We start from the raw sequence: 26,585 nt of genomic DNA on the forward strand, positions 1-26,585 counted from the left end.
TATGAAAATGGGCACTAATGTTTATGTCCATTTTGCAAGCAAGGGAATGTCAAAGATCTTAAAAGTTAAGATTTTTTAAAATTTATTTTTTATTTATTTGAAAGGCAGAGCTACATGGATAGAGACAGAGATATGTTCCATTCATTGGTTTATTCCCCAAATGCCCACTACAGCTGATCCTGGGCCAGGCTGAAGCCAGGAGCCTGGAATTCCACCCGGGTCTCCCAGGTGGGTGGCAGGAACTCAGGTGCTTGGTCTGTCACCTGCCTCCTCCAGGGATGTGGAGTAGCTGGGGCTTGAACCAGGCACTCAGATGCGAACAACCCAAGCAGTAGCTGACTCTGTTTTGCCATAGTGCCTACCCCTAAAAGTGACGATGTTGATTGTCCGGATAGGAATGAGCAATAATAGATTAGAAATTCAGTTGAGCACCAGTTCATCTTAGTGATTCTGCTTAGGTTAGATTGTGGGAAGTTAAATGTACCTTCTACTTGAATTCCTTTTTTTTTTTTCTTTTTTAATATATATATTTATTTGAAAGACTGAGTAATGCAGAGAGAGAGAGAGATCTTTCATCTGCTGGTTCACTCCCCAAATGGCCTCAATGGCAGTAGCTAGGCCCATTGGAAGCCAGGAGCCAGGAACTTCTTCTGGGTCTCCCACGTGGGTGCAGGGGCCCAAGAACTTGTGCCATGTTTTTTTTTTAATTTTTTAAAATTATTTTTGACAGGCAGAGTGGACAGTGAGAGAGAGACAGACAGAGAGAAAGGTCTTCCTTTTTGCCGTTGGTTCACCCTCCAATGGCCGTCATGGCCGGCGCTCTGCGGCCGGCGCACCGCGCTGATCCGAAGGCAGGAGCCAGGTGCTTCTCCTGGTCTCCCATGGGGTGCAGGGCCCAAGCACCTGGGCCATCCTCCACTGCACTCCCTGGCCACAGCAGAGGGCTGGCCTGGAAGAGGGGCAACCAGGACAGAATCCGGCGCCCCGACCGGGACTAGAACCCGGTGTGCCGGCGCCACAGGCGGAGGATTAGCCTAGTGAGCCGTGGTGGCGGCCGACTTGTGGCATCTTCTACTGCTTTCCCAGGCCATAGCAGAGAGCTGGATCAGAAGTGGAGCAGCTGGGGCCGGCGCTGTGGTGTAGCGGGTAAAACCACCACCGGCAGCCCCGGCATCCCATACGGGCGCTGGTTCGAGCCCAGCTGCTCCACTTCCAGTCCAGCTCTCTGCTATGGCCTGGGAAAGCAGTAGAAGATGGCACAAGTCCTTGGGCCCTGCATCCACTTGGGAGACTGGAATGCTGCTCCTTGCTCCGGATTGGCACAGCTCCAGCTGTTGTGGTCATCTGCAGAGTGAACCAGTGGATGGAAGACCTCTCTCTCTCTCTCCCTCTCTCTCCCTCTCCCTCTCTCTCCCCCCTCCCCCTCCCTCTCCCCCTCTCCCTTCCCCTCTGCCTCTGCCTCTCTGTAACTCTGCCTTTCAAAAAATAATAAATACATAAATCTTTAAAAAAAAAAAAAAAGAAGTGGAGCAGCCAGGACCCGAACCGGCGCCCATATGGGATGTCGGCATTGCATTGCAAGTGGTGGTTTTACCTGCTACGCCCCAGCGCCAGCCTCTTGAATTCCTTTTTACGGTGGGGAAGGGCAGGGTTAGCTGCTCCCTAGGTTCCTGCACTCACCGCTGTGTCTGTCACACAGATGCTGTGTGTGACGCGTCCTGCTCCAGTGAGGACCCGCTGCTGGAACACACCGGCGCGCAGGCCTGTAACGGACACTGCAAGCTCCCCTTTTCCTCCAGAGCCTTCTTGAGTTTCAAGTTCGACCATGATGCCATCATGCGAATCCTGGACCTCTGACGGCAGCAGCGCCGAGAGCTTTGCGGGAGAGTGGGTGTCTCTCAGGCCTTACCTTTCTCAGGTGTCCTATAGAAGCGCAGGGAGGCCTTGTTTCCGCAGGAGCCGGAGTGGAAGGAAACACGAGTTTGCACGGCAGTGCAGCTACAGCGTTTTATGCAGATCGACCTTTGCAGTGTTTGGACAAGTTGTTGTGTGTGTGTTCGGATGGCATTGTTTCTGTGTGTTTGGATTTTATGCTGTATTCGGGTCAAGAAAATAAGGTTTGAGTCATCCCCAAGCAGCTGGGTTAATGGGACTGCACCATCTACCCATTATAGTGACTGCAGCAATAGTTTACTTTTATTGAAAAGAGTTTTTATATTGAGATTTTTAGAGGAAAGACTACGCAATTCCTGAACGATAGAGCCGGCATGGCACAGGTGCCAAGGCCGCAGGTCACTCGTTGGTGGCAGTCGGCTCTTCCTGCTGCCTCCCACCGAGCGTCTGCAGTGCGCCTGGCTCGGGGTTCTGTGGAGAGGGTTATGTATCTGCGGCCTGCTGTCGCTGTGCGGAGCGAGCTCTGAGCACATCCGAGGACGGAGTCTGGCCTGAGCGTGCCTGAGCAGAGCACGGGGCCTGCACCCACGCGTGTCTGGGTCGTGTCTTTTCCCTCTGCCTCCCATGCTGTAGTGTCATGCAGTGATTTATGCTGTGACGACGTGTCCGTACCCCAGCGGTTCAAGTGCGCGTGGACAGTGGACGTCGTCCGTTTCACGCTGCGTCTCCGTGCTGACCTCTGGGGGCTGGCGTGGCGGTGCGCTCTGTGCCGGAGCCCAGGGACGCGTCTGGAGGGAGGTGTGCAGAGCATTCCCCGCGTGGGCTCAGAGCACCAGGGTCAGCCTTGAGGCCCCCGGAGTGCACTTCGCCCAGGCAGGATTCTTGCCTGTTGTGAGGAGAGTTTGGGCCGTCACTGAGGACAATCACCGGGCTCTCAGGGGCTTTCGTGTTCCGGGTGCATCTGCCCTCATTGAACATACTTCCTGGGGGGGGGGTGTGTGTGCACGCATGTCTGTGATGTGATGTGGGCTTATAAATTTTTTGCAAGTGGTGTCTACAAAATCTCTGCTGTAAACCCGCAGCAGTCTCTGGTCTGCAGGCAGCCTGGTCTCAGGGCTCTGTGACCCCGTGACACGTGAGGAGGGCTCTCGTGGGGAACTCGCTTGGCTTTCGTTGCTCAGTGGCAGGTGCCACCCTCGCGGCGCTCACTGCGATGCGGTTACAGCCGGTTCACCCAGAGTGCTGCGTCTCGTGATGTGACGCTGTGAGTCCTGTGACCTCTGCTCCTAGAGCACGGTATGGCTGGAGGCTTCTACTGCTCTCCTCAGAAACGTGGCTGCTTTGCGCGGATCTCCCTGAGCCATACGTGGAGTCGGACCCAGCAGTCCAGGTTCCGGGAAACTTGTTAAGGGAGTGCACACTCGGTTTACCTGGCGGATGAGTTACTCTCACTCGTTCACTGTCATCTGGAAGCCATTTGCTTGTTAGTGTTTGTGTTGAAGTGAATGTCTCGGTGAGTCTTTCTGGTTCTGCTCTCAGTACGAGAATGAGAGATGCGAGTTCCCCCTGGTGTGGCCTCTGGCAGCGTGGCGTTCATTGTAGCAGATGAGTGGCGGGCACTGAACAGGGGTCCTGGTGGGGTGCAGTTAGGACAGCAGCGGGCTTCCAGCTCTCGCGACATTGGATGTGAGCAGTGTGAAGAATGGTGAGCTGTGTGGTGGGACGGCACCGGGCAGGGCACGTGCAGGTCGCATGGCTGGGGCGCCCCTACCACGCCTGCTGCCCCGCGGGGCGCAGCTTCCCTTGGGAAGGGCCGCCCTGCACAGAACTGGATTTCTTGGAGAGCGTGTGGCGTGGTTTGAGGAAAGCAAGTGAGGATGAAGGAGCGGGCGGCGTGTGCGCTTGGGTGAGCGAGCTCGCGAGGGCAGGAGTCGTGTGGGCTCCGTCCTGGCTTTGGGTTCACTCTGTGTGTGTTCTTACGTTCCAAATTGCAGTGCACTGTGAATCTTCTGTTTTTTGAAATTTTGTAGGTGCTTTTAAGTGTAACTTTAATGATTTACAAAATGTTAATGAATTGTTTTTATACTTAACCATTGTAATCTAAAAGATAAGGGTACAGTTTACATGCTTTTCACCAGTTTTTGTTAAGAAATAGCAAATGAGGGATTTTAGAATTTCTGATAGTGACGCCCTCCTGAGACGGCATTTGGAGAGCGCTGGAAACCCAACAGAGCTCCATCAGCAGGGGTGGAAGCTGATTAAAGATGTTGGAAAATTAAGTCGGACTTTTGTATTAATATATACAGGATGAAATTGCCCAGTGTTGTCAGAGAAATTGTGGTTGTTTGCTATTTTGAGCTTTAAATGTCCTTATTTTTCTATTAAATATCAATTAATAAATATAATGAAGACATAGCAAAATTAATTTTATGCTGTAAGATTGAGTTGATGTTTTCTTGCGAAGCTTCAGTAGTTTGTATGTAATGTCAAATAAAGAGAACTCAAACAGTGAGTGAGTGACATCCTTCACTGTTAGAACGGAATGTTCTATACAGCTCAGTATACATGTCCGGTGAAGAGCGACGGCCTGGGTGCATGTGTGCATTAAAGAATCCCGTTACCTGTTCTCACCTTGTTGCTTTCCCTTTCTTTGTTGGTCTCCAATCATCACTTCTAAGTAGGAGGGACAGCAAAGCCAGTTATAAAAAAATAGACTTTTTGCCAAGTTCATTTTCTTACTATGGTGCCCTCTCTTGGCTGTTTGCTTTCGCCCTGGTGGATCCGCCTGCTCTGGGTGTTTTCCTCCATGGTTATCTCTGAGGCCACCACAGCCACAGTTAGGGTGGAGACCGAGGAGCGGCAGGGCCCCCTGTGCTGTATTCAGATCACTGGTAACCAGGAAACCCGTTGTCCTGAGTTCCTCAGTGTCCTGAGAGCTGTGCGGTCGGCCCCTGTGGTGTGGCTCTGCCCCCCCCCCCGTGGTGTGGCTCTGCCCCCCCCCGTGGTGTGGCTCTGCCCCCCCCCGTGGTGTGGCTGTGTCCCCCCCCCCGTGGTCTGGCTCTGTCCCCCCCTGTGGTGTGGCTCTGTCCCCCCCCCGTGGTGTGGCTGTGTCCCCCCCCCCCGTGGTGTGGCTCTGTCCCCCCCTGTGGTGTGGCTCTGTCCCCCCCTGTGGTGTGGCTCTGTCCCCCCCCCGTGGTGTGGCTCTGTCCCCCCCCCCCGTGGTGTGGCTCTGTCCCCCCCCCCCCGTGGTGTGGCTCTGTCCCCCCCCATGGTGTGGCTCTGTCCCCCCCCCCGTGGTGTGGCTCTGTCCCCCCCCCCCGTGGTGTGGCTCTGTCCCCCCCCCCGTGGTGTGGCTCTGTCCCCCCCCCGTGGTGTGGCTCTGCCCCCCCCCCCCGTGGTGTGGCTCTGTCCCCCTCCCCCGTGGTGTGGCTCTGTCCCCCCCTGTGGTGTGGCTCTGTCCCCCCCCCCCGTGGTGTGGCTCTGTCCCCCCCCCCGTGGTGTGGCTCTGTCCCCCCCCCCGTGGTGTGGCTCTGTCCCCCCCCCCCCCGTGGTGTGGCTCTGTCCCCCCCCCCCCGTGGTGTGGCTCTGTCCCCCCCCGTGGTGTGGCTCTGTCCCCCCCCGTGGTGTGGCTCTGTCCCTGGGCTTCAGGGTTGCTCTGGACTGTGACAGATTGTGCCTGAGGGAGAGGGCCAGTGCTGCTGGGCCAGGCCAGGCTGCACACGGGGCGGTGCCTCACGGCGTAGCCCCGGGGCTGTGGGCCAGGGACCGGGTGTTCTCTAACCGATTCCAGTGTGGTTGCCCAGCGGTCTGGTGAAGGTAAAGGAATTTTTCTCACTTTACAAAGCAGCAGTGGGTGGAGAGTCCGGTTTTCGTGTGCAGCGCCCGCAGGGCACGGCTTTCTCCCGGGAAGCTCGCCCAGAGCCACGCGGCCAGGCAGCCGTGAGCGTCACTTCATGGTGGCGGCGGCGTGATGTGCACGCAGCACTGCCTGGGGTGACGTCTGCTCGGGGCAGTGGAGCTAACTGGTGCCTGGCAGTGGACCTGAAAGCCGGCTTCCACCAGCTGGTGTGTCCAGACAGGCATCCATTACAGAGAAGTGTGAAGAATGTTCTGTGATAGACAGCGGAGGTCTTGAGAAAGGTTTAGGATGGACTCTTCCGTGGGGCGGTGTCAGTCCAGGAGGCATCCATCCGGGTCCTCTGGTTGGGGGGGAACGGCCGTGCTCACAGCAGAAAGCTGTGTTGTAGGAGCTGGAGCGGGGCAGTGTAACCCAGCACGGCAGGCCAGAGCCGGCGAACCTGGTGCTGCCTCTGGGGACGGGCCCTGCCGATGCTTGGGGTTGGGTTTGGGGTTTGGGTTTTGGCCACTCCGTTGAGTGCTGCCTGAAGACCTGTTTCCGGGGGTGGCTGGCCACTGGAAGCCACTGTGTCCTTTTCCCCTATTCCCTTGTCTCTATGTAGAGCAGAGCTGTCTGCACTTGGGCGGCCGTGAGAACCGGCACGCGGGGAGTGGGTTCTGCCCGCCGGAGGACCTGACGTCATCTGACCCTGGGCCACTGTGCGCGTGGCTGTCACAGCGACTTGGGAACTAAGGGGAAACCTGGGCGAGGGTGTAGGGGACATGGGCAGTGTTCTGGCCCTTCCGTGTGCGAGAGGGCTCAGTGTCGGGATAGCAGGCTGGCTGAACCCAGTGCCCATGGAGTCAGCAAGTGCCCTGGTCGCAGCAAGCCCTGCTGGTGCACTGGGCATCCCTCTCACACACGGTCGTGTGACCCTGAGGAGGCACCGCGGGCGGCAGCAGTGGTCGCGGGCACGCGTGTGCTCCCTGTGTCCCCCCCCCCCCCCCCCAGCTTTGCTCTGGACGTTCACAGCTCACACTGCAGATCACTGCTTTTTTTTTTTACTTTTAAGCTATGATCTCGTGCTTTGGGGAGCAGTTTTTTTTTTTTTTTAAAGATTTATTTTATTTATTTGAAAGACTTACAGAGAGAGGTAGACAGAGAGAGAGAGAGGTCTTCCGTCCGCTGGTTCACTCCCCAGATGGCTGCAGTGGCCGGAGCTGCACCGATCCGAAGCCAGGAGCCAGGAGCTTCTTCCGGATCTCCCACGCAGGTGCACTGGGCCAAATTCCACTGCTTTCTCAGGCCACAGCAGAGAGCTGGATCAGAAGAGGAGCAGCCGGGACTAGAACCAGTGCCCATATAGGATGCCGGCACTGCAGGCCAGGGCGTTAACCCGCTGCGCTGCATTTCAGTTCTAAGTGTCCAAAGAAGTCAGTCCTAAGTTAGGCCAGGAGAGAGCTAACTGGCCTCTTCCATTTTATAAATATTGCAAACTTTAAGTAACAAATATGGCAGGATAATGAAACCCGAATTATTTAGCTTTATATATTTCATCTTTATAATTGTTGTGAAGTTTGCGTTTTAGCTTAATACCTTCAAGTACTTTTAAAAAGCCACTTTTAATAAGTATTGACTCAGAAATTCAGACTTTGTTTAGTGATAATTTTAAAAGTTGTTTCAAAGTAAAACACGCAGATGGAATTGTAGTTCATGCATTTAGCTACCTGGAGTTCTCCTAAGACTGTCTCTCATCTATCAAGATACAGCATGCAGTTAACTGGGTGGAAAAGGGAATAGATTGGATTCTTCACGTTTGGCCTGTTTTCAAAACAAGATTTTACTTTTGTTTCTGGGCTTGATTCCATGTGCTTTTCCTCAGCAGTGCAGGGAGTAGGGCGTAGTTCTCAGCCTGGCACAGGCTGTGACCGCTGTGGGGGAAGGGTCTCCGGGGAGCGGAGCGTGGGACTTGGGAGGCGTCCTGGGGACGTGGACAAGGTGGTGTCTGAACGCTCACTGTGTTTGGCTTTTGGAAAGCTTTTTGATATAAATAATTCCAGCTTAGATATTAAATATTTCCATCTAAAGAGAACAGTAGGAATGAAGGACTTCTGCTCAGTTGTTGGCTTTCTGTGAGCCATTCCTGTGTTATAGCACACTGCTGGTGACGTCACGTCAGGAGACAGCTGCCCAGGCCGCTCAGCCACTGCCTGAACCCAGTCCTGCTGTGCGTTCCTTTGCTGTAAGGCACTTAGAGTTACAGATGGAGGGAGAGACAAAGGTCTTCCATCTGCTGGTTCACATCCCAAATGGCCACAACAGCCGGAACTGGGCCAATCCAAAGCCAGGAGCCGAGAGCTTCCTCTGGTTCTTCCATTGAGTGCAGGGCCCAAGCACTTGGGCCAGCTTCCACTGCTTTCCCAGGCCACAGCAGAGAGCTGAATGGGAGGAGGAGCACCTGGGGGATGAACCGGTGCCCACATGGGATGCCGGCGCTGCAGGTGGCGGCTTAGCCCACTGTGCCACAGTGTCAGCCCCAGGGGACTCATTTTGATTGCTGTGTTTTGAATCCATAAGAAAGGATGAGTATGAGAAAAAGGCACATTTATACAATAGGTGTTGCTGAAAACATGAAAATAAAGATGTGTGTACTTGTTTTCTTAGTTAAGCTTGGCTGTTGTCTTAGAGCAAGATTACAAGAGCCAGAGCTGTGTGTATCAGGTAAAGCCGCTGCCTGCAGTGCCAGCATCCCACATGGTCGGTTTGAGAACCAGTTGCTCCACTTCCAATCCAGCACTCTGCTATGGCCTGGGAAAGCAGTGGAAGATGGCCCAAGTCCTTGGGCTCCTGCACCTGCATGGGAGACCCGGAAGAGGCTCCTGGCTTCGGATTGGCCTACTGCTATCCATTGCAGCCATTTGGGGAGTGAACTAGTACATGGGAGATTGGTCACTCTCTGTCTCTGCCTCTTTGTAACTGTCTTCCAAATAAATCTTTAAAAAAAAAATTCTGGTAGAGGACTTGAGATGAATTACGTATCTATACAGCAAAGTTTGTGTATTTCAGCAAAGTTTGTGTAATTTCAATTGGGTGCATACATTGGGGAATCCTTGTACTGGTTTCCCACAATTGGCATTTTCATGAACTCATTGTAGTCCCCTTTGTATGGATGTATTGTGAATTTTTTTTAACTAAATTAAGATTTTTTTCTTTGGATAGGCAGAGTTAGAGAGACGGAGAGAATGGTCTTCCTTTTCCGTTGGTTCACTCCCCAATGGCCACTATGGCTGATGCTGCGCTGATCTGAAGTCAGGAGCCAGGTGCTTCCTCTGGTCTCCCATGGGGTGCAGGGCCCAAGCACTTGGGCCATCCTCCACTGCACTCCCGGGTCACAGCAGAGAGCTGGCCTGGAAGAGGAGAAGCCAGGACAGAATCGGCGCCCTGACTGGGACTAGAACCCGGTGTGCCGGTGCTGCAGGCAGAGGATTAGCCAAGTGAGCCGCGGCACCAGCCAAGCATTTTTTTTAAGATTTACTTATTGGAGAGAGAGAGAGGTTTTCCATCTGCCAGTTCACTCCCCAAATGGCCACTGTGGGCCGATTTGAAGCCCGGAGCTCCTTCCGGGTCGGTGTCCTACGCAGGGGCAGGGGCCCAAGGACTTGGGCCATCTTCTGCTTTCCTACGCCACAGCAGAGAGCTGGATGGGAAGTGGAGCAAGCAGGAGATGAACCGGTACTCACAGGAGATGCTGGCACTGCAGGCAGAGGCTTAGCCTACTATGCCACAGTGCCAGCCCCCAAATTAAGCACTTTTAAAAGTGCCAGAACCAAATTTTGCAAGAGAACGGTTGACTAACCCTGGACCTCAGGGGAGGAATTTTGTTAAGAGATTGCAGCTATGGGATTAGAAGTTTTTATTTAAAATTAGAAAAGGAGAGTGACTAGAGGGCTCCAAAGGGAGGCCAAGATAGCACCACATGTTTTTCCTCTGACAGCCACCAGAGAGCGCTCTCTCTCTATTCTTGGAGCCTCCTTGTAGTTCCAAATAATTCTCCTGTTATAGTGATCTTTAAAAGGGAAAAAAATGTTTACACAGGTAACCACCCAATTTGAGAAGTAGCCAATGATAACTGGTAGTAAATGAGGTTTCTTTGGCCGTTGGCCAGTTTGCTGCTTACCTGTGTGACAGCTGCAGACGACCAACATCCTTGCCCAGTAATTAACCCAGGTAAGAAACAGGTGGAATTAGAAATATTTATTCAGAATATAAGAATGTTTGTAAAATATTATAAATGTCTCTGTATAAATAAATGAAGTTTTTTTTTTTAAAGAAAACGATTCTATATCAAATAACACAAAGCTATTTTACAGCATCTAAAACTAAAGGCATCTGGAAACATTTGGAGCATACAAGTTGAATCTAAAAATTACAAGGTATAATACAGCATTAAGTAGCAACTCTCAGAGCCTCTGCCCCTGAAATGCAGGCCCAGCCCCGTGTGCTCTGACAGGACGTTCACGCGGGACTTCCTAATTCAAGTGGTGTGAAAGTGGCACGTTTTAAAGAAAGAAACTTAAGTGTCATGCAGAGTAAGTAACGTTGGCGATGTCTAAGGATTAGAAACAGAATGAATGTGGTTCACTGCTTCGCGCTGGCTTCAAAGCAAAGCAGAGGCTGAGCGCCCACTGGCTGCCCGGACGCGGTGCTGTGTGTTCACCGGCAGGGCCTTCCGTAGTCTGACCTGGAGAAAGTGCCAGGGTGAACAGAGGCGCAAGGGTTACTCCTCAGCCGGCTGTGCGGGTGCGAGGAGGTTTGCGTCTGTCGCTCTGCTGGGGGGGGGGGGCAGTGGCTGCTGGGACCGCAGGGGCTTTCGGTCCTGCGCAGGCCACGTCTCGGCTGCGGTGGGGCCGGAGTGTTTATCCTCAGCACTCCCAGCCTGCACTGCACACGAGACCTCTTCCCTGCCCAGGTGTGTGCCCTGTTGGCCGCATCGTGACAGCTGCGGCTGCTCGCTCGCTGGTGCTGGGCTCCCAGCAGCACCGCTCCTAGTTCAGTTCTTGGGTTTGTTTTGGCAGCCGAGGTGTGCAGCGGGGAGGCCGCGGTGCCGGGCTGACTCCAGCCCGAGCTCCGTCAGCGGATTGGGAGAAACTTCGAGCGTCTGTGGAGCGCTGTCTACTTTGCTGTGCCGAGTCCTGCCGAGTAGGCCGGCCTCAGCGGTGGGGCCTGGATACTGTTCTGTTTGATAAACAGAAAAATCCACTCCCTCGTTTCTTAGTGTTTGTAGGACAAACTACTGCAGGGGGAGAAAAAAAAAAAAAAGGCAAACTAGGCCCTCCCCCGTGCTGCACGCTAAGTCCAGTGCGCGCGTCAGCCGTTGGGCCCTTCCCGGTAAATGGTTCAGGAAGGGACACGCTCAGAGACCACGAACCCAAGAGTGGGTGTGTGCCCCTAGTCTCAGTGTCGATGCCCCGAACCTGAGAGACCTCTGAATTAAGAATGGTTCAGGGCCACAGGAGAGCCCTTCGGAGAGAACAGGCAGTCCAGTCCCAGCGTGGCGACTGTGGGCCCCCCCCAACCTGTGCACAGCGTGTGGAGCTGCCCCCACCCCAGCAGTTCAGACACAGCCGGCAGGCGCTTCCGGGCGGGCCTGCCTCTGGAGGGAAGGCGCCCAGCTCCCCGAGGCCCTGGGAGGGGCTGGGGGAACCAGCAGAAGCACTGGCGCCTGTCGGCGACCTAACCGCACCGTGTGGCTGACGCAGCCAGCGCGTGCTGGGGCAGGGCCGTGGCCTCACACTTCAGTCTCGGGCCTCCTCCTGCCTGGATCCCGAGGCGGGGCTGGGGCTGACCCTGCCTCCGTCCGCAGTGGGAAGCGCGTCCCTGGGGGACGTGGAGTGCGTCCCTTCTGCCCTGCCCTCTGACCAGGGTGGCTGCCTCCAAAGAGGGAAGCGCTGCAGAAACAGAAGGGCGTGAGGAGAAGTCTGAAATCCTGAGGGTTCGCGACCTCGTGAGTGAAGAGACCGAGGGAGCTGCTTGTCCTGGGCGGGGATGGTAAGGGAGCCCGGCCTTAGCGGAGAAGGCAGGTGCAGAGCCAGGCTAGGCCATAAGGAGACTGCCTTCGCACCTCGGTCACGGGCTGCTCCTGCACGGCACGGCCAGGTGCCTGCTGGCTCTGGACACCACAAGGGGCGCCTGCCTGGCCTGTGCACGGCGACGCCGCGGCCGGGGCCGGGAGAGCAAGCGGGGAAGGAGCGGGCTCTGAGTCTGCCTGGAGATGCGGTGCGGGTGGCACGAAGCCTGTTCAGCCACAGCGGGAGGGGCCTGCAGGGCCACCCCCCGACGTGATACAGCTGGACATACGTGTAGTATGCGTGTATGTGAATTCCTCCAGTCTGTCCTCAGGAAGAAACGTGAGAGAACACCCGAGGAGACACCTGGAGCAGGGACGCGCGGACGTGCCCGCAGTGGCCAGGGCACAGCAAACGCCTTCGTTAGCTGCAAACCGTGGCAGTGGGGCGCACTGGCCACAGCACACCTGGCCACAGCAGCCGGCGGCCTTGGACCAGACACAAGGTCGTCCCTGAACGGCTCCAGGGACGGGTCCTTCCCAGCCCTGGCTGCGCTCGGGGGAAGGCAGCGCGCCCTAAGGAGGGACTGGGAGGGGGCGTCCCGGAGCAGCCCACCGGCTCCCGCCGAGGCGCGCGGGCAGCGAGCGGGCAGGACGCCCGGGCGCCCCTACAGGGACGTCTCGTTGGTGTGCGGCCGCGAGTGCTCCTCCTCTAGCAGGGCGATGCGCTGCTTGAGCATGCGCACTTGCGTCTCGTGCCGCTCCACCATGGCCATCATCTGCGCCTCCAGCTTCTTGAGCTTGCTCTGATGCTTCTTCTTCGCCTTCTCGTAGGCCGCCACCAGGTTGCTGCGGGAATGAGCGAGGTCAGCAGGGAGCCCCGCCCGCGGCCGGCCCGAGACCCGAGAGCAGAGGGGGAGGAACCCCGGCCGAGCCCCAGGCAGGCCCGAGCGCGGCTGCGGGAGCCCCGCGGGTCCCGCGTGGACACGGCGCTGCCCTGCGCGGCTGCTCTCAGAGCCTGGTCTGAGGCCGAGCCCCGGGCCTCCCGAACCCGGTCAAGGGGCCCTCGGTCAGGCCCCGGCACGGATGGGGAAGGCACGCCGGGGGTGGGGCGGCCCCTCCCGGTAGCCGGTGCAGCGCTGCCTCCTGCCCGGCCCCGGGAGACCCGCAGGGGACCCTACCTGTTGGCGCGCTTCAGGTCGTTGACGAACTCCGCGGACTGCTGGTGCCGGATCTCGCTGCTCTGGGTGAGTCTCTCCAAGGCGCTCACCAGCTCCTGCACCCTGGCCTTCAGCTTCTTCTCCCTGCCAAGGCGACCACAGGCCGTGAGCGTGCGACAGGGACGTGGCCCAGCTCTCCGCCCGGCTGAGCGGCACCCTCGGGCCCTGCGTGCACCCTGACCAGGAAGCCACCGTGGCTCCTGAGCCCGTGCAGGCTCACACGGACCCCCGACCAGAACCTCCTGTGTGGCCGGTTCCTGCTCCCTGAAGCCACGTGGCCCCTGCCTGCAGACAGTCCAAGGCCCCTGGCCCACTGCGGTACTTGGTCCAGTCCCCTCGGCAGGCAGGCAGGCAGGCGAGGGATCTAGCGTCCAGCCAGCCCCTGCCCCCCGCTGGATGCTACTTGGGTTTCACGTCGTCCTGGCCACTGTGCCTTCCACACGCAGTGTTGTGCAGGGCACTGAGGCTCTGGTGTGGCCAGACCCCTCCTCAGTCCCCCAGGATGGCCCCGGGCACCTTCCTGAGGGGCAGCCTCTAGTGCCTACACCTGTCCAGACAGCTGCCCACAGCTCACTGAAGGTGTCAGTTTGCCTGAAGCACAGCTGAGAAACCAGGAGTCAGTGGAGGAATCTCCAAGGCTCACTGTGGAGTCGGGGCCGTTAGCCTGGTGGCTGGGACGGTTTACTCCAAGCCCAGCTCCTGACGGTGCGCACCCTGGGAGGCAGCAGAGACGACCACCCGCCACCCGCGGGAGACCTGGGCTGTCTCCGGGCTCAGGACCCGGGCACTGTGGGGGAGTGAACCAGCAGCGGAGCGCGCTCCTGCCTCTCCAAGCTCTGTGCTGTCAGGGGTCTTTGTGGACGTGAGGGGTGCGGCTTGGTAATATCCAGCACTGTTACACAGAACGCATCCCTCGGCTGAGTGACGTGGCTTCTGGAGACGGAGCTCACGTGTGCTGTGGGCACGGGTCCTCCAGACGGCCCAGTTACAGCTGCAGCTCCGTGCTGGCTTCAGGGTGAAGACCAGGAAACCCCAGGGGCTGGGGAGCGCAGGCTGTGTGCAGCGCCCTGCTACCCAGCAGACTGCGTGCTCGGCCTGGAGGTGCCTGAGGCACGCCCTGGGATGGGCAGGTTCCACAGGGTGTCGTTTGTAGAAAACTAGGAACCCCAGTGTGCACGGGTGGAGCCGACTGGAAGGGCAGACCCAGGGGAGGGGGCACTGAGCGGCCCACTCTACGAAACTCACTCTTAGGGCTTCCAAGTTTTGCTTCTGTCGTCTGTGAGGTGGAGTCTCCAGGGTCCCGACAGTGGGTAGGAGGGGACCTGAGGTTGGAGCCCCCTTCCAGGCCCTGATTCTCCCTGGCTTGCAAAGACAGAATCCCACACGCCTGACTCGGCGCCGTGATGAGCGGGCCCAGGACCGCAGGCCTGCCCGCACTTCCTGCTGCAGCCGCACAGTGGCAGTGTCTCCTACCACAAGGGAGAAAGCTGAGCCAGGGTGGGGTGAGCCCCATGGCCCTGTGGCCGGGAAAGCTGGGTGCCCTACACTTTGGGGATTTCCAATTCCTTGATCGTTCATTTTAAAGCTGAGTAATAGCACAAAGAGAAAGAGGCCGCAGAGAGCTAAGAACGCAAGACACTGACGAAACTGCACTGCCCCCCCCCAGCATGGAGCCCAGCCTTACCCCCCCCCCCCCCCCCCCGACTAGAAGGCTCCCTTTCACTGCAGCCCAGGCCCTGGGACCCCAGAGCAGGTTCCTCACCCGTGCGCTCCGGGACCACCTCAACTCTAGGCACAGAACGTCTGCCAACATCACAGCTCTCAGCTTCCCAGATCTTAGCACGAGCCCACAGTCTGGGAGCGGGGTGGGAGGTGCTGTGGACCCTGGGGGACGTCCGCGTCTCACTGGTCATTCGGAGCAGCACAGGCACGTGCTCCAGTGCCCCCGGCAAGGCCGCCCCTCCTCACCGCAGCCCGGGCCGCGCCTCCCCGTCGCCTCCCCGCCTTGAAGCCCTGGCTCCAGCGCCTCCCTGAGTAACATCTCGAGGTCGGCTACCTGCAGCCCGGATCTGGAGCGGTGTGCACGGTGGAGGCCCCCGACCAGGACAAGTGCGGGGCTCGCGCTCGGTCTCTGGGCTGAGGAACTTGGCTCCTGTGTGCCTGCCCCGCCTCCCAGCGCTGTGGTCACGCCAGCGCACTGCCCCAGGGAACTCTGGATGCACCTACAGGATCCTTCTTCCCCCGACGCAGCGACCCCAGCTCAGCCTCAGGAGCAGAAGCGCTGGCACAGTGAATGCAGGAGCGGGGTGGTGAGGGGGCCACAGGGAGCAGGTGGCGCTCAACCCACCCTCAGTGTGGGGACTTGCCAGGACAGATGGCCGGGCAGACCGAGAGCACGCCTCAGCCTTCCCTCCCCCTCAGGCCCCCAGAAATGATGGCTTTTCCAAACTCCCTGAGCACCGAGAAAGGGAGCACTGTATATACCAGACACGCGCGCGGTCAAAGAGTGAAAGGCAGACGCGTTATTTCCTGAAAAGAAAGGAAGAACCCTGTTGGAAAACCAAAGCGGGGACCAGAGGTGCCGCTGTCGGCCAGGCACCCTGGATGGCTGCTGTCGCAGGAGGCGCAGAGAGCCGGGAGACGGGAGGCCAGCTCCCACCACCTCCCGGACAGGGCGGAGCATGGGCAGCGGGCTGCGGTAAGTGCACGCAGCACTGGCTATGCGGGAGTTTTCAACACAAGGACGAATGCACAGTCAGAACCACCAGACCCTCAAGGAAAGCCGATGCGGAGACGGAATCACCAACTGACCCATGGGCAGAACTCACGCGAGAGGAGACAGAGCCGACACCGCACACCAAACTAGACTCGAGCCACTGTGGGGCGGCAGGCGGCGCGGGCCCTGCGTGCGGGCATCCTACACAGGTGCGCGCTCCTGTTCTGGCTGTAACTCTTCCAGCCCAGCTCTCAATGGTCTGGGAAAGCAGGGAAGGTGGTCCAAGTGCGTGGGCCCGGCACCCACGTGCGAGCCCTGGGTGAAGCTCCTGCTTCGGCTGGCCCAGCCCTGGCCGTTGTGGCCACTTGGGGAGTGAACCAGCGGATGTAAGTTCTTTTTCTCCCTCTCTTGGTAACTCTGCCTTTCAACTAAATGAGTCTTAAAGAAAGAAAAGAACTATAATAAATATCTTTAAAGCGACCCAAGAGAGTCGTATCATTAAAAAGAAGGGCGACAGATTTCATCACCAAATAAAAAACAGAGGCCAAACATTATCATGGATAGAACTAAAAAGTAAATTAGTGAGCTGGAAAACTGGGCTGGAATCCGCCTCTCCAGAGGTGAAACGTAAGCTGCCAGCCTTGAGCCCTTGAAATATCGGTGGGACCCAGGATGTGCTGCGAATGTAAAAATGCCGAAATGTTGTTTTACATATGCTGGGTTCAATACAATGTTACTAAAATGAATTTCACCTGTTTTTCTCTACTTTTAAAAATGTGGCGGGCCGGCGCCGCAGCTCACTAGGCTAATCCTCTGCCTTGTGGCGCCAGCACACCGGGTTCTAGTCCCGGTCGGGGCGCCGGATTCTGTCCCGGTTGCCCCTCTTCCAGGCCAGCTCTCTGCTGTGGCCAGGGAGTGCAGTGGAGGATGGCCCAAGTGCTTGGGCCCTGTACCCCATGGGAGACCAGGAGAAGTACCTGGCTCCTGCCATCGGATCAGCGCCGCTGCAGTGTGCCGGCCGCAGCTCACCAGCCGCGGCGGCCGTTAAATTAAATAAATAAATAAATTTTAAAAATGTGGCTATTGGGGCTGGTGCCGTGGCCACAGTCCACGGTGTGCAGTGTGGCATGCCATTGGGCTCCAGCTGGAGTCCAACTGCTCAAATTCCAATCCAGCTCCCTGCTAACGTGCCTGGGGAAGCAGCAGAGGATGGCCCAAGTGGATAGGCCTCTGTACCCACATGGGAGACCCCAGTGAAGCCCCGGCTCCTGGCTTCAGCCTGACCCAGCCCTGGCTGCTGTGTCCAGTTGGGGAGTGAACCAGAGGACAGGAGAAAGATCCAGACGAGCCGGGATCCACTTTCCTCACCAAGGAGACCGTGTGCAAGGGGAAAACAGGAACAACCGAGGGAGACGCCCGGAGCCGAGTACGCCCTGTGGCTCCTCAGGGAAGGGGGCACCAGCAGACCCGGGGAGTGGGGACGAGGGCGCAGCTGTTCCCACCCTCACCCTGACTTCACCCCGCGGTTCCAGCCCGCGCAGATGGACGCTCTCCACGCCGAGGTCCGGCACGAGCGGGGTTTTTCCAGACCCGGCACAAGCACAGAGCAAACAGGGCCTTCTCCTTGCCAGGCCAGGGCGCTCTGAGCGCAGCTCCGCGGGGGGCGCGGGGCGGGGCGGGGCTTACCGCCGGAGGGCGCTGGTGAACTCGGCAGCCAGCTCGCTCTCGCCGCACATCGCCAGGGCAGGGGAGGCAGCATCGGCACACTCCTGAGGACAGCAAACACATCTGCGTTAGGCCTGAGGCTGAGCCCGCGGGCCCTGGGCGCACACTGGCTCTGCCACGGAGGTGTCCCACAGATGTGCAGGAGCGGCAGTGGGTGGGGCACCCTCAGACTGCTGAAGGCCACGGCTGGGTTGCAAGCCAAAGCGAGCCCCCTTGGCCCCCGACCCGAGGTTCCCGTCACAGGCCTCCGAGCGGGCTCTGAGCACTCAGTGGGGCGAGACCCCGGTCCAAGTGTGCCCATACAGTCCGTCATTCAGTGGCCCTGGGGGCTGGCACTGTCATTATTCCCATCTTACCCAGGGGAAGTGAACGCAGAGAGGTTTCATCGCCCAGCGGCTCACTGGGAACAACGCCAGGACTCAAACCCAGGCCACCTGGCTCCCACCAGTGCGCACAAGTGGGAAACAAAGGCGACTACCCTTACAGCCCGTCCCAGGTCTCCCTGGGAGAAAACCCGTCCTCTGGGGATTCAGGAGCCTCTCTGAGCTCAGTGCAGTCATTGACAAGACTCGGAAAAGGGGAGGGAGACAGCTGCGCACCCACCCCGTGGGCTAGGGCCGGTGGACACCGTGCCCTCGCATCAGCACCTGCCTTCCTCCCCCGTGCGGACGAGGGAGTTAAGGGCCAGCCGGCAGGGCCACGCCGAGGGCCGTGTCTGCTGCAGCGGATGGCCCCGGGACTGGCCCGCACACTGACCCTCCATGCTGCAGGCCTCACAGTGGAAAGCTGGGGATCTGCTGCAGCAGGGGAAACGCACACGGAAAATCCTATCGTGATGGGCAGAGCGCCTCAGAGGCGCGGACCCAGGGCCAGAGCACAGCCCGCTCCTGGATCCAGGGTCCTGGGCCGCAGCACGGACAACAGCTGAGAACCTCCTCTGGACCACTCCCTCGTCTGCAGTCCCGCCAGCACCCGTGGAATCCCAGCCTCACTTCTGGTGTGCTGCCTCCCATTTGATGTGAATGTCTCCTAAGATGGCGTAGAGACACGGAGGGCCTCGTGGCTCTCGGTGCCTCTCATAAACAGACAAGGGCCGCAGAGCCCTAACACGGCCCAGGTAAGATGCGGCGGGAGGCAAGGTCTCTAAACAAGCACCATGGAGCCGCCTGCCTGCCTGCGAGTGGCCAGCACCATCCTCCAAGGAGACAGGTGACCACAGGCTGCCAGGGTCTTGGCGAAGCTGGCCTAGAGGGACGGCCCGCTGGGGGCCTCCGTGCTCTGAGCACAAGTGGATGATCTAGACGCAGGGTCTGTCAGCAGTTTCTCTGTAGGTAAGACTGGTTTCCTGTTTTCGAAATCACACACAGAACAGTCAAGGGAAGAATATTCAGTGGCAGGAAAAAATGACACGCAGTGCGCACTTCAGTGTCCAAGGGCAGAGTGGGAGGGATACAGCCAGGCCTGCAGCTCCCCGGCCGTGTCTGCGCTGCACGGCAGCCCCACGTCGGCCAGGCGAAGCGGCCACAGCACAGCGGCAGCACCCGCGCACTGCAGGGCCTGTGCCGTCTGGCTCCGCACAGCGAGTTCTGCTAACCCTGCCTCTTGCACCAAGCAATGAGACCAACCGAACAGCCCGGACGGCGGCTGTACCGCAACAGCAGAGGGAGCTAGTCTCTGGAAGGTAAGATAATCAGCATTGGCAGTGTCATTCCCTGACCAGCACAGCTTCTTCTGTCTTCAGGAAGTCACCCAGCCTCTCCCCTGAAGGCAGTCCACAGAACACACTGCTCTTCCCAGTCCACACTCACACCAGGACCAAGGAAGCGGGCCTCTGGCGAGAAGCGGGGGTGTGCTCCCAGCCGCCAGGAACACAGACACCGCCGGCCTGGCTCTCAGGTGCCGTGCTGAAGTGACTGCCAGCAGCCGCAAAGGCCCTACCGAGATTCTCACTCGGAACGAAACTCTGTCTTCTGAGGCCTGAGGCAGCGCCACTGCCCCAGCGTCAGCGTCAGGCACTGCCCGCAGCCGGCTCCCTGCTGCAGGCCCGAGACTCCTCCCCGCCTCAGGAGGACGGGGGCTGAGAGCGCCAGCAGCTACGATGCCTCTCCCCCCGGACTGCCTGCTGTATCCCGTCTGCCCCCCAGCCCCGCAGGACTGTGCCTGGTGTATCCCGTCTGCCCCCCAGCCCCCTGGGATGTGCCTAGTATATCCCGTCTGCCCCCCAGCCCCCCGGGACTGTGCCTGGTGTATCCCGTCTACCCCCAGCCCCCTGGGACTGTGCCTGGTGTATCCCGTCTACCCCCAGCCCCCCGGGATGTGCCCGGTGTATCCTGTCTACCCCCAGCCCCCCGGGATGTGCCTGGTGTATCCCGTCTGCCTCGCCCCAGCCTCTTCCTTCTATAGGCCACTCCCTCTCCCCACTGAAGCCCATTTCAGCAGCTCTTCAGAAAACCTGCCCGAATCCCCGAGTCTGGATTCCACGTCTGGCCACAGCCTCCCACGGCATTAGGAACTGTTGCAGACCTCATCTGTCCCCCATGGAGCTGCTCGCCTGGGAACGTCCAATCCCATCCTCCAACGCAGTGAGTGATGGGGAGGCTGGCCCGAGGCGCGGCCCACTGGGGCCTGCTGTGCTCTGTGCGAACCTCAGCCAGCACGGGTGCAGCCCGTGCAAGCTCCCAGCTACTGACTGACGACTCCCTGCACTGTCCCCTCTCAGGAGCACAGCCCTCCAGGGACACTCTGCTGCTGTGTCTGAGGAGCCACTCAGACCAGCAAGACAGCATCTGCCCACAGTTCTGGGTCTGAAACAGGCCTCCCACTGGGAACAGGAAGTGTGGCCCCTACGGACGGCACCCTGGAGCCAGGGCTCTGACTCCCGCGTCCAGCACTCTTACTTCCTCCCGGGTCACATCTGCTGTAAAGCTGAGACACAGGACCACGTTCGGGCTTGGATTCTAGGGGACGGGAAGACCCGAGGGCTGACGGCACGCGAGTGTGAAACCTGTCCAGCACGTGGCCACTCTCCAGCGACACACACGTCACAATCCCACGCCGGCCTCCCTGCCTCTGCCCCCAGGCCGCTTCCTGCTCACGCACTGACGGCAGGAAAGGGAGCCGTGAGCCCCACGTGACCGCCTCGCCGCCTGCGCCTCCGTATACTGGGGTGGCTACTCCCTGCTCAGACAACAAACGCAGCACTTGCCAGGGGAGTCCCAGCAACGCGCCCAGGAGAGGACTGGAGGAAGCTCAGAGACCAAGAGGCCGCTGGACAGCTGCACAGACCACCGCTCTGGTTTGACTAGGTGTGACACAGAGCGAGGCCTGCTGACAAAGCGTGGGCTCCCATCTTATGTCTGGAGTGACCCACAGTTCCCACGCAGACAAGGAGGCTGTGGCAGCAGGTAGGGAGGTGCGGTCAGTGGAGCCCGGGCAGGGAGTGCAGTCGGGGCACCCTACCTTGGGGGGCTTCTCCTTGCTGCCGCCACTGCTGCCGCCGGAGCTGAGGGACCGCGTGTGCTGTTCTTTCTGCTCCTCCACCTCGGACTTGAGGTGCTCGATGTGCACCAGGTAGGCCTGCTCCTGGGCCTCCCGCGTGCTCAGCTTCAGCTCCAGGGCCTTCTTCTCCTTCTCCAGCAGGTAGAGCTGGGCCTTGAGTTCCGCCATCTCCTCCTACAGGGCGAGGAGCACAGGCAGTGGTTGAGGGCAGGGCTGGCTGCCGCCGGCGGGCAGGGGGATTCCTGGGAACATTCTACGGCCCCAAGGTGGTCATCACACTGAGGCTGGCAGCGAGGGCCCAGGCATGGGACACGATAGCTGTCTCCACACGTGAGGACCGACGCGTAGACCCAGCCATGTGCTCTGCTCCTCCACGAACTAGATGGAGAGAAACGCGTGGAGGCTGGCATACTTGGGTTCAACAGGAGGAAAACCCAACAACCAGAAGCGTCCGCCACGGGCACCCCTGCGGGGCTGGAGGTCAGTTCTGTGCACGCAGGGCTGAGCCACACCCCCCAAGGCTGTACAGGCACCCACGCACGAAGGCTGGGTTGGACGAGGCCCCACCCAATTCCCATGTCAGATCCCACACAGCACGCCACACATTCAACCCCAGAAGAGCACCGCTGTGGCCCTGCAGCTGAGCTGGGCAGGCGCGGGACCCGCGCAGCAGCGCCACCGCCTTGCTCTACTTTTGAGAGCCCAGATCCAATACACAGAGGCAGAATCCTTCACGGGACTTCTGGGAGTGTCTTAAATAAACCATGTGGTTGTTTTCTGTGGAGATTAAAATGGGACGATGCTACCTGGGAGCCAGCAGCTGCACAGCAAGGCTAACCGGCAGCCTTCCCTGAGCACAAAACGCCGCCTTCCGAAAGGAACGCATCCGACTCCCCCACCCGAGCTAGCAGTTACGGCACCTCCATTCACGCATGTGGGAGCCCCCTGGCTGCCCACGGTGACCCGCCCCTGAGAAACCAACCAGAGGCCTGGGGCGCCAGGCAGGTCAGACCTGGGGTGGGCGTCTTCTCCCTCCGCTGTGGAGAAACAGCCGGGGGCCCCCACCAAGGCACAGGCACTCGGGGCTGGGGGCTAAGTCAGTGTGTTCCTGACCACTTGGAAGAGCACGCTGAACCTTTCTTCCCTAGAAACCAGGACGGAAGGTGTTTCTGGGACCCAGAAGACGCTCAGCCTTTGCCATCAGGAGCAGGACACTGCACACCCACCTATTGTGGGTGGTCACTCCCAGGACAAACGCCTAGAGCACGCCTGAGAGAAGGGCAGGGGCACGCACAGGGGCCAGAGAGGAGGCGGACCCTGCATCCCTGTGATCTGGTCTTCCTGCTATGCAAGGGAGGGCCTCAGCTCTGAGGCAAGGCTCAGAGCTGGATTCGCCATACTTCCCAGAACAAGAGACCTTACACTGCCATTTTGGACACATGCAAGGAACCCTGTCGTTTCTCAGGCTCTGAGCTGGAAAACTAAAATCTCTTTTGAGGAACCACACTCACCTTGTGCCAGCATCTGAAGCAAAGAATGTAACAGAACCTAGTCCTGAAGCTCTGAAGCCCACAGGGTACAGCTGGCATAAACACAACAGCCCCTGCAGGGACACCTGTAACACAGGACCCCACAGGACACTAAAGTGGGTCAGAGAGTCCAACACACAGCAGGTGCAACACAAGTGACAGGCATCAGGTCCAAGGAGCACAAACAGCAGAAGGTGAAAAACTAGAAAATAAGTATCTAAAATTATGTCAAAGAGATACACAGGAGTCAAAATAAAGAAGATAGGACAGATAGGACAGGCTGGTGCTGTGGCACAGTGGGTTAAAGCCCCAGCCTGCAGGGCCAGCATGCTATATAAGAGCCGGTTTGAGTCCCAGCTGCTCTACTTCCAATTCAGCTCCCTGCTAATGCGCCTGGGAAAGCAGTGGAAGATGGCCCAGATCCTTGGGCCCCTGCACACATCTGGGAGACCTGGAAGAAGCTTCTGGCTCCGCCCATTGTGGTCATTTGCGGGGAGTGAACCAGCCAATGGAAGATCTCTCTTTTTCTCTGTTTCCACTTCTCTCTGTAACTCATTCAAATAAATAATTTTTTTTAAAAAAGGATAGGGCATTTAGAAAAGAAGAGTGGACTTAAAGAAGAACCTCGTAGAACCTCTAGAAAGAGCCCATACAAGGAGCCAGCACTTACACCCTAGAACAAAAGGGCTATGTCAGCACAACCGGTCTCAGGTCCGGTGTGGGTGAACACACATCCTCACACCCTGGGGACAAGGTGGCCCTGACGGGACCCTGACCCTGCAAGGAGCTCACAGGCTGCGCACAGCCAGAATGCCTGCAACAGCCGCGCCTGGGCCAGGAGACACTCAGACTGCCTCCCTCCCAGCTTTTCATGATTTCTGCTCGCTCTTCTAAGATGACGGCATCATTTATTTTCAAGTGGTAAATGGAATATTATTGCCCTTATTCGATAAAAAAAAAATGCCTTTCTTGGCCAGAATATCACTGGATTTGATTAACACCGAGTAATAGCACACATTGGCCAGGATTCAGAAGAAAATCATTCGTCTCTGGCCAAAGGAAACATATCGCCTGGAATACGTAATGGCAGGGCAGCTCCCTGGTTCATGCTAGAGTGCAAGGGTCCACAGAGCGGGCTCACAACTGGGGAAAAGTCACAGCCGGCTCGTGGGCAGGGAGAGGACACAGCCAGGCACGCCAAGGACCCTTCCGAGAAAGAAGTGCGCCGGCCGGCGTGGGTGCGCGGAGGCGGGGTGGGGCACTCCCACATCTGTCCCTGCTGCCTGGGCTTCCCGCTGCAGCAGCCACCGAGGGCAGGGACACTAGCTCCAGAAGTGGCGTCACCACAGAGGGCAGAGCTGATCTCCGCAGGTCAGAATCGGGTTATGAGTTACGAACTCAGCACTGCTGAGACCCACTCGGGCCTGCTACACCTGTCCAGAAATGAGACCCACTCGGGCCTGCCACACCTGCCCAGACCCTGAGACCCACTCGGGCTTGCCACACCTGTCCAGAAATGAGACCCACTCGGGCCTGCCACACCTGCCCAGACCCTCAGACCCACTCAGGCCTGCTACACCTGCCCAGACCCTGAGACCCACTCGGGCCTGCCACACCTGCCCAGACCCTGAGACCCACCCGGGCCTGCCACACCTGCCCAGACCCTGAGACCCACTCGGGCCTGCCACACCTGCCCAGACCCTGAGACCCACTCGGGCCTGCTACACCTGTCCAGACCCTGAGACCCACTCGGGCCTGCCACACCTGCCCAGACCCTCAGACCCACTCGGGCCTGTCACACCTTCCCAGACCCTGAGACCCACCCGGGCCTGCCACACCTGCCCAGACCCTGAGACCCACTCGGGCCTGCTACACCTGTCCAGACCCTCAGACCCACTCGGGCCTGCTACACCTGTCCAGACCCTCAGACCCACTCGGGCCTGCTACACCTGTCCAGACCCTGAGCCAGCTGTGGCTTCTATCCAAGAGCTACTCTTGCAGCTGGTGCCTGGGGCAGGGACATGGCAGCGTCCGTCCAAGGCTGCATAAGCCAGGCTTGGCTCGTGGCACAGTGGAGTCTGGAGAGCAGGCCTGGAGGCACAGCTGCCAGCCTCTCTCCCCCCATCCCCAGGGCCTGCAGCTGAGCCCTGTGCAGCCCGAGCAGGCCCCCACTGTGGAGTGGCACAGTAGCAGGCTGCTGGCCGGCTGTTACCCTGTTCCCAGCCCACATGGAGACGCTGCAGGACGATTCCGACACCAAGGGCCTGTCGCAGTGCGGGCCCCACAGGCTGAGGGCGAAATCCTCACTTCATAAGCTGCCACGGACACCCACACTTCTGACCGACTGCCTACAAAACTGGGGATTCCCTCGAACTGCCCAGGACCCACCGTCAGCCAGAACAACGTGCAGAACCAAGGAGTCAGCGCACTTAGGGTTACAGTTTTAGTCTACACGGCAAAGTCTGAGGGTTCCGGTGCAGACCCCAAGAAGCCAGGGTGTGTCACCCGACTGGAAGTTTACCTGAGCTTTGGGGACCTGGATTTCTCTTGGGGTTCCATTACACAGGCATGATGGACTAAATCACTGACCACAAGATAGAACTCAACCTCCAGCGTGCTGGCCCTCTCCCGGCGTGTGTGATCCTGCAGGTGATCAACCTCATGCAGGTGTTCCAAGGGGGTCCACCTGACTCACCTCATCAGCTGGGCAGGGGGCACGCTCATGTGGGTTTTGACGCTCTGTGTCAGGAACCAGGGACAAGTATCAGCCAGCCTTCACTGCGTGGGAGCAGGCAGCAGGTGAAGGCTGGAACCTGGCAACCCTGGCCAGAAACACGCAGTGTAGGCCCTGCTGAGTCGGCCCAGCCTCCCAGTGTAGGTCCCGCTGAGTCGGCCCAGCCTCCCAGTGTAATCCTCTGAGACGGCCCAGCCCCCTCCGAGTGTAGTCCTCTGAGAAGGCCCAGCTCCCTCCCTCCCAGTGTAGTCCTCTGAGACGGCCCAGCCCCTCCCTCCCAGTGTAGTCCTCTGAGAAGGCCCAGCCCCCTCCGAGTGTACATCCTGAGACGGCCCAGCCCTTCCCTCCCAGTGTCCGTCCCGCTCAGACAGCCCAGCCTCCCAGTGTAAGTCCTATGAGACGGCCCAGCCCCCTCTCTCCCAGTGTCAGTCCCGCTCAGACGGCCCAGCCCCCTCTCTCCCAGTGTCAGTCCCGCTCAGACGGCCCAGCCTCCCAGTGAGGGCACCGGCTTTCAGGACGTTGCTCCCACTCTAGACGCTGGCACACAGCCCAGCCAGGGCACGCACAGCACAGATCCTGTCGGGAAACGGCCAGAACAGCACTGCCGGCCTTCCCAGGAGGGCACAGTGGTCTGGGCAGACCCAGCACTGGACTGGCCGTGCCTGTGTCCCCGCCTCCAGACACCACCAGCATCAGCAGCCCCAGGAGCCTGCAGGCACTCCTGGGATCGAGGGCACCGTAGACAACTGTGGAGTGCACCCTGCGGATGTCTGATCTGGTTCTCTTGGCGACTGAGGTGTTTCAGGGTGGGGCTGGGCCCCAGGGGCACCCCTAGAATTCAGTTCACCTCTCCAGGATCATCTGCCTCAGGGGCCCCAGACAGAGCGAAGCAGTACCCGCCCGAGAGGGAGGCAGTGGCTCTGCCGCAGGTATGTGCCGGACATGCCTTCCGAGGTCGCAGACCTGTGGGGTGAGAGCCGGGGGCGGGGGGCGGGGACCCCCCCATGGCACAGCTTCACTCAGACCTGTGGGGTGAGAGCCGGGGGGCGGGGGCAGGGACCCCCCCCACGGCACAGCTCCACTCAGACCTGTGGGGTGAGAGCCGGGGGGCGGGGGCAGGGACCCCCCCACGGCACAGCTTCACTCAGACCTGTGGGGTGAGAGCCGGGGGGCGGGGGCAGGGACCCCCCCCACAGCACAGCTTCACTCAGACCTGTGGGGTGAGAGCCGGGGGCGGGGGGCGGGGACCCCACGGCACAGCTTCATGTTCAGAGGTCGCAGACCTGTGGGGTGAGAGCCGGGGGGCAGGGACCCCCCCCACGGCACAGCTTCACTCAGACCTGTGGGGTGAGAGCCGGGGGGCAGGGA

The 26,585-nt window shown here is 59.1% G+C and overlaps 2 protein-coding genes across 5 annotated transcripts in view; one reads left to right on the forward strand and one right to left on the reverse strand.

Moving 5' to 3' along the window:
- Nucleotides 1-4,405, forward strand: part of DCP2 (decapping mRNA 2) — a 42,896-nt gene extending 38,491 nt beyond the window's left edge. For all 4 annotated transcript variants that reach the window (XR_016235032.1, XM_070076008.2, XM_070076009.2 and 1 more), the window contains one exon: nucleotides 1,700-4,405. Coding sequence is in view for 3 of the 4 variants with exons in the window: in XM_070076008.2 (XP_069932109.1) it covers nucleotides 1,700-1,857 (158 nt within the window). In the remaining variant the exon portion in view is untranslated. The remainder of the gene's footprint in view (nucleotides 1-1,699) is intronic.
- Nucleotides 4,406-9,970: 5,565 nt separating this feature from the next.
- The window catches only part of LOC100354734 (MCC regulator of WNT signaling pathway), a 111,615-nt gene continuing 95,000 nt past the window's right edge, over nucleotides 9,971-26,585 (reverse strand). Inside the window, exons 15-18 of the mRNA XM_089335833.1 lie at nucleotides 20,916-21,128; nucleotides 17,418-17,500; nucleotides 12,977-13,099; nucleotides 9,971-12,644 (exon numbers count right to left, since the gene is read on the reverse strand). Coding sequence (XP_089191959.1) covers nucleotides 12,464-12,644; nucleotides 12,977-13,099; nucleotides 17,418-17,500; nucleotides 20,916-21,128 — 600 coding nt within the window. The 3' untranslated portion in view covers nucleotides 9,971-12,463. The remainder of the gene's footprint in view (nucleotides 12,645-12,976; nucleotides 13,100-17,417; nucleotides 17,501-20,915; nucleotides 21,129-26,585) is intronic.

This window comes from Oryctolagus cuniculus, chromosome 6 (genome assembly GCF_051225735.1).
Source record: "Oryctolagus cuniculus isolate XC-2025 breed Fujian yellow rabbit chromosome 6, ASM5122573v1, whole genome shotgun sequence".
Taxonomy (NCBI): Eukaryota; Metazoa; Chordata; class Mammalia; order Lagomorpha; family Leporidae; genus Oryctolagus; species Oryctolagus cuniculus.